At 40.2% G+C, this 7,500-nt stretch overlaps 1 protein-coding gene across 2 annotated transcripts in view; it reads left to right on the top strand.

The window, feature by feature from the left end:
• Positions 1-2,992: 2,992 nt before the first annotated feature.
• Positions 2,993-7,500, top strand: part of LOC122248850 (palmitoyltransferase ZDHHC8) — a gene marked incomplete at its 3' end in the record, with an annotated part of 38,818 nt that continues 34,310 nt past the window's right edge. For both annotated transcript variants that reach the window (XM_086537085.1, XM_086537084.1), the window contains 1 exon segment: positions 2,993-3,177. In XM_086537085.1, the coding sequence (XP_086393211.1) occupies positions 3,086-3,177 (92 nt within the window).

The raw sequence follows: 7,500 nt of genomic DNA, 5'->3' as shown, positions 1-7,500 counted from the left end.
ATACATATGTTTTATTTTAATGATAACAGATCCTACTGTAGCATAATAATGTTTATTATTATTTTTTTCTCGATAAAAAAATCTAGTAACCTAGTCTGAAGAGATAGATTACGTAATAGAATGTAACCTTCAAAACAACTAGCAAAAAGGAAATTCTAAATTAGTTTAATTGTTAATCTGATAGCGATGGCGCTCTATGTAATAAAGATGATTCAGTTTCCGGTGACATTCATGACTCACGTCACACCGACACTTTCCCGCAAAGTTTTACTTGGGCTTCCTTTCATTGTTTTTTCTTTGTTCTATTCATTTCATTTATACCGTTGCTATTTTCACTCATGTTTTTTTCTGATTTGGGGGAAAGCTTTCTGGTTTAAATATCATGAGAAGAGTGGATATAATGGCAGTATTTCTACCATGCCAACGGGCTAATAAATATAATTCAGTAATGCTTGCAGAATGAGATGTGTACCTTAAAAACTGTCAGATCACAATGCTTCCACAGATCGTGAAAATGGGTATAGTAGCAATATGACACTGATTATAATTTTAATGTTTGCATCAATATCTGTCAAAACCTACAAAGAGCAGATGCAATAGTGATAAGCGTAACATAATGATAAACATGTTGTCTTATCAGTTATGATAGCGATGGTAATAATGATAACGTTAAGAAATTTAATATTGTAATTGGCAATAAGAGATATTGTAATAATGCTGGTTAATGATGATTTGAGAATATAAGGTTAGTGATAATAATTACAGTTAGGTTACGGGCAGCAGTAATAAGGAGCACCATAGCATCATTACAGCTATCAGGCCAGTTGATAGCCGAAGCACAAGGCAAAAACGGTGCCCCATCAGTCAGTCCTTCGAATGGTGCCGCTAATTGAGCACTCTCGACTGTTCCAATGGTGTACCTTCGACGCACCACTGGAATTACCAAGATGTTAGGTGACGTCGTAGGACAAACAAACTCAAAAGCTGGCACAAATAATACAAATCTGCTGCTCTTATTATATTTGTGAATCTAGAAATCCTTGAATTTTGATGGGTACAGGTAGCGGCACCCTATGATGATACCCATGCACGTGTTTTTGTTGCTTGATGGATAATTCAACGCCGATTACTATAACTGTTAATCGTTGCTATAATTAGTGTTTTGTCATTTGCATGGAAAGAAAGAGAAATTAAACTACATTTTTACTATACACAAATAGTTTTTTTTTTAAATCTTAGTCGTTTTTAAGTTTATTATGGTCAAACATATCTGTAATTTTATATAAATATGCAATTAAATGCGTACTACCGCAAATAACCATTGAGAAATTACAACAAAAAACACTACCCAACGCTTATCTAGGACAGGAAACAGCTTAAAAATGCACATAGAATTCCCGTGTGTATACACGCATACCTACGAGTGGAATGTCTGCACGTCACACTTCAATGCAATACATACAAACTAGCACATTGCACCGTCACCGACACGGAGACAGACGCAAAAACACATACCGTATGATCTTACAAATACGTACAGATATAAACATTCAGAGAAACTCATTCGCCATGTAAAGCGCAGACACAGGCAAGTACGTACATAGGCTACACTTTAAAGCGACTGTTCTTAGAAAGAGCCCCACCCGGTCACACGTCTCTCGTGCTTCTGTTAGATGCGAAGGATACAGTAGACCTTTGCAAAAATCTTTCTTCTTTAAAATTTCTCAATTATTCTTCTCTGTCCATACCACGGCCAGCTATCAGACTGACCCATGAAACCCTCCTCTTTTCCTTTTCCAGGGTTGATTGGGAGGGAAGGTCTTTACGTTTATTTTCGTTTCCTGAATCACAATTCCAGATCATTCGCATAACTGTCTGCCGACATGAACGTGCATGAAACATTTCGAGGAATCGCCAGAACGTCTGGTTGATTGGAATTGACTTGCTCACTCGGCACGTTACGTTCCTTGCGTATCATTCGATATCAATTTTCGAATTTGATCGTCCTAGGGTCTATTCACGTAACATTCACACTTCTCTTTCCAGTTTCTTTTCAGATAACATTTTCTGTTAGAAATGAAGTTATACCACTTCTTCTAAGAAACCTATCCGGTTCATTTTCCAGAACAGTCTACTACAATCCCGTGATCGCATTACACGGTCAGTCGATTTGACACTGGTATCATTACTGCTATGAAAATTAACTTCCCGTCATCGAATTTTTGAGCTATTGAAAAAGAACCTGTCATGTCGCCGCAACACCTTTTCCCAAAAGCATCGTCCGTGTCTCCCTTTATTCACCGTTCACTACAGATTTCCGAAACGAGTCGTTCACGGAATCTTTTTCATTCAAGAATCCTCCTTACTACACCTTCCTCGAGAGCGCCTTGTCGTTACGTTTGCGAGGTCTTGAATTATTGCTTTCACATGCTCTCTCTGATAGCAGTGAGGAGTGTAAAACAGTGGGAGTGACGTAGAGAAAACAAGATGAGCGAATGAAAGCAGAAAAGGTGTCCCGAAATTGTCGATAGCAGTAGGGAAACCTCGTGTCGGGATGTAGGGATGAGAAAATTGTAGAATCAAGAGGGTGTAAGAATAGTCAACAAGTGGTTGGTTCATTTGCTATTGCCTTTTAATCAATACGACCACACTAAAGTCGAACTTTAGTATGAGATTATCAGTAGTGACGAAAGTCGCACATGAAGAATTTTCGAAATTAAACTCTCAATTATAACAATATTCTCGAGATCTCCCGAGCTTTTCTGCACTGAAGGGTCTTATTCCTGAATTATATCTTAGACGGCTATAGAAGAGTTTTAAGAACAACAAGTAAAAGCTATTTGTCAATTATCCTCCGATAAATATATCAAGGAAGTTCATAAAAGAATCGAATATGTTTTAGGGAATCTGTACATGACTCAAATCGAGAATTGTATCAGTAACAAGCAGTCGGCGACGGAGCGTACGATGTTCGTTTGTTTTTCTCCTCTCTGCTGCGACGAAGAGTCAGTCGTCTATACTCCCTGACTGAGGTGCGGCCATGTTTTGATTGCTGAGATGGGGAGCTTGACAAATTTAAGATAAAATGCCAAGTTGCAAGCCCAAGACACGTTTTATTCCGGCCACGTGTGCTTGGACACTTCTTCTAGCATGTACTACTCTATTTTTCGTCTACCCGTAAGTATTATAGTGTAAAAGTACGGCGAAACCGATGGTCTTGAAAAACGGAGAGTAAACAGGCCGTTGACTGGTGGCGAGAAATACACCTTTCTCTGAAGTTTCCTGCAAAATTGAACCTTATTGTGTATGTTTAGTGGACAGTTGAAGGAGTTAATCACACTAGGCTTATTACGTTTATCCAAGATTCTTAGACTACGAAAAGTAATGAAGGGGTGATAGAGAGAAGTTGCCGGAGAAGCCATACCCGCTCCTCCCACACACCTTAAAATTCACGCTTACTTTAAAACTAGATTCAAGGGTTTCTTGTCACGGGACTAACGTGTCAGCAGTTGTAGAAAAAATGATAATTAAAACCAATTTTAGGCCAACTTAGAAGTTGGTCTGTGGATTAAGTTATTCTGACTCAGGAGGAATGAATTTATTGTTCCATGTATGGGGTTTTGATAGCCTCAAGTAGATAAGAAGATAAAGAGGGAAATTTATATAATTACTATCTATGATTGATTGAAATTCTATTAAAGTTGATGGTGTGAAAGTTTTAGGAGTGACTGAAACATTTGTCTTGGAGGTATAATTGTCAGGTGCTTAATTTTCACCATACTTCACCAGAACCTTTTATAAGCTTTTTGCTTCAGTCTATGGGATAAAGTTATGGTGGTTTCCCCTACTGTGTTTTTTTTAGACATTGCAACACTAAAGTGTCAATAAATAATGTTTGCAATGCTGGATGTTATCTAGCAAAATAAGTCCTCCATATCTTACAAGTCAAAAAGAACAATTTTAAGTAAAGTATTTCTCTTGGTATTTTATCATTATAGAACTTAAATTCCAGAAATTATGCACTTTTAGAAATATTAGCAAAGGGAGTCCTAGTTTTTTGCATATAGCCCTGGACTACTCAACCGCCTGCGGGCGGAATCTGGATTTTTATTTGATATATTTCTCCAGGAGGAGAAATATATCAAATAACGGCAAGGCCTTCCTCTAGTTATTTTTTATATATTGTATAATTAGTTGGAGTGAATAAAAAAGAAAAAATCAGATTGGTTGTTCTGTTTTCATAAGATGTTTATCCAGATCTTTGCATATTGGTCTGTGTCTAACTAGACATTTGCTCATATTAGTTGTGTATCCCTAATATAGACTGATGCAGTCTAGGACCAAGCACTACTGCTATATTTAGGTACTGATTTTTAAAGAAGTGATGTATAAGAGTGAATTAGTTACTAGAAAAAATAGATGAAGCCCAGATATAATTACTTTGTATTGAGGGCTTCATTATTTTTAATGAACTGATTATATATATAAATGTTGGCTTGGCAGCACATAATTCATAATTCATAGGGAGGTTAGGATATGCGAACTTAGCAACTTTCTTTTCTCAGTGATATCAACTGGGTATACAAAGAGCTTCAAACTCTGGCTCACAAAGCATACAAGTGAAATATCGAGAGCATCATTTTGTATGTGTGTATTGGTAGTTTGAGTGTGAGGTTGTCAGAACGTGAGGTCACTACACTGGATTGGTTTTGGATGAGCAGGCAGTGATTTTCTCAAATTATGAGGAAATCGGTGATATGGAACACAAGAAAATGTGTGGATACATATATATATATATATATATATATATATATATATATATATATATATATATATACATATATATATATATATATATATATTTTTTTTTTTAAGTCAATTTTGGTGTAGGAGAAACTACAATTTTGCTAGATGTATATGTGATTTATTTATATTGATTTTTTTTTCTACATATAGCAGTCCCATAGTGGTTATGCATTGTGCCTGTGTGATGAAGTTCAGATATTATATAGTGAATATCTATTTTTTGTGAGTGAGTGATATATATGTTCTTGGTGAAGGACTCTCCTTTTTTCATATTTACTGTGTGTGTTTTATTGTGATTTTATAAATGAGAATTAAGATTTTTTGAATGGTATTGATATTTTCAAAGAAAGAAAGCAGATTTTGTTCAGTTTTTTGCAGTATATATCGATTTCAGAATTTATTTAGTTTGATATGAGCTTAATGAATTTGAGCTTCATTTTTATCAAATCACTCTTGTTGCTCTGGCTAGGACCATATATATTCTGGCAGGATAGAACTTGGACTGGTTCCTTATTTGATAATACGTTAACACTTCAGGTGCTTTTGGTGTAATTGCACTGCATTTAATGTGGTTGGCAGGTTTGCACAATCCTGTGATGCACACAGATATCTGAACTATTAATACTAGTACTTTCTTTATCTCTCTTTCTACTTCCCTCCCTATCCTTCTCAATTTCCTTCTATACCTCTTACTCTTTATCTCCCTTCATCCCTCTCCTTTCTCTTCATCCTTCATCCTTCACCCTACTGATTACCCTCCATCTTTCTCCATCCCTCTCCTTCACCCTTCATCTCTCTCTCTCTGTATGGGTGTCTGACTCCTTTTCCCTCCATTCTTTTTTCCTCTCTCCATCCCTATCTCTTTCAATCTCTATCTACATTCTCTCCTCCCCATTTGAGCCCCCTCTCTCACTCTTTCTCCTCTCTTCCTCTCTCTCTCTCTCTCTCTCTCTCTCTCTCTCTCTCTCTCTCTCTCTCTCTCTCTCTCTCTCTCTCTCTCTCTCTCTCTCTCTCTCTCTCTCTAACTGTCCACTTTTCTTTTATCCTTCTCTCCCTCTCTCTTTCTCGCCCTTTCTCTCTCTATCCCTCTCTCCTCTCTGTTCCCTCTCTCCTTCTCTGCTACCTCTCTCCTCTCCTTACCCTCTCTCCTCTCCTTACCCTCTCTCCTCTCCTTACCCTCTCTCCTCTCCCTCTCTTCTCTCCTCTCCCTCTCTCCTCTCCTCTCCCTCTCCTCTCCCTCTCCTCTCCTATCCCACTCCTCTCCTATCCCTCTCCTCTCCTATCCCTCTCCTATCCCTCTCCTCTCCTATCCCTCTCCTATCCCTCTCCTCTCCTATCCCTCTCCTCTCCTATCCCTCTCCTCTCCTCTCCTATCCCTCTCCTCTCCTATCCCTCTCCTCTCCTATCCCTCTCCTCTCCTATCCCTCTCCTCTCCTATCCCTCTCCTCTCCTATCCCTCTCCTCTCCTATCCCTCTCCTCTCCTATCCCTCTCCTCTCCTATCCCTCTCCTCTCCTATCCCTCTCCTCTCCTATCCCTCTCCTCTCCTATCCCTCTCCTCTCCTCTCCTATCCCTCTCCTCTCCTCTCCTATCCCTCTCCTCTCCTCTCCCTCTCCTCTCCTCTCCCTCTCCTCTCCTATCCCTCTCCTCTCCTATCCCTCTCCTCTCCTCTCCTATCCCTCTCCTCTCCTATCCCTCTCCTCTCCTATCCCTCTCCTCTCCTCTCCTATCCCTCTCCTCTCCTATCCCTCTCCTCTCCTATCCCTCTCCTCTCCTATCCCTCTCCTCTCCTATCCCTCTCCTCTCCTATCCCTCTCCTCTCCTATCCCTCTCCTCTCCTATCCCTCTCCTCTCCTATCCCTCTCCTCTCCTATCCCTCTCCTCTCCTATCCCTCTCCTCTCCTATCCCTCTCCTCTCCTATCCCTCTCCTCTCCTATCCCTCTCCTCTCCTATCCCTCTCCTCTCCTATCCCTCTCCTCTCCTATCCCTCTCCTCTCCTCTCCCTCTCCTCTCCTCTCCCTCTCCTCTCCTCTCCCTCTCCTCTCCTCTCCCTCTCCTCTCCTATCCCTCTCCTCTCCTCTCCTCTCCTCTCTCTCCCTCTCCTCTCCTCTCCCTCTCCTCTCTCTCTCTCCTCTCCTCTTCTTCTCTTCTCTTCTCTCTCTTCTCTTTTCTCCCTCTTCTTCTCTTCTCTTCCTCTCTCTTCCTCTCTCTTCCCTCTCTTCTCCTCTTCTTCTCTCCTCTTTTCTCCTCTCCTCTTCTCTTCTCTCCTCTCCTCCTCTCTTCTTCTCTCCTCTCCTCTTCTCTCTTCTTCTCTCCTCTCCTCTTCTCTCTCTTCTTCTCTCCTCTTCTCTCCTCTCATCTTCTCTCTTCTTCTCTCTTCTTCTCTCCTCTCCTTTTCTTCTCTCTTCTCTCCTCTCTTCTTCTCTCCTCTCCTCCTCTCTTTTCTCTCTTCTTCTCTCTTCTCTTCTCTTCTCTTCTCTTCTCTTCTCTTTTCTCCTCTTCTCTTCTCTTCTCTCTCCTTTCTCCTATTCTCTTCTCTTCTCTTCTCTCTCCTTTCTTCTCTTCTCTTCTCTTCTCTTCTCTTCTCTCTCCTTTCTTCTCTTCTCTTCTCTTCTCTTCTCTTCTCTTCTCTTCTCTTCTCTTCTCTTTCCTCCCCTTTCTTCCCCTCTGCTCCCCCAGTTTCTCTCCCTTAT

This window comes from Penaeus japonicus, unplaced genomic scaffold (genome assembly GCF_977035675.1).
Source record: "Penaeus japonicus unplaced genomic scaffold, GWHDUDI00000001_assembly GWHDUDI00000005, whole genome shotgun sequence".
NCBI classification, from domain to species: domain Eukaryota; kingdom Metazoa; phylum Arthropoda; class Malacostraca; order Decapoda; family Penaeidae; genus Penaeus; species Penaeus japonicus.
Note: the sequence above shows the minus strand (reverse complement) of the source record. Positions and strands in the feature narration are given on the sequence as shown.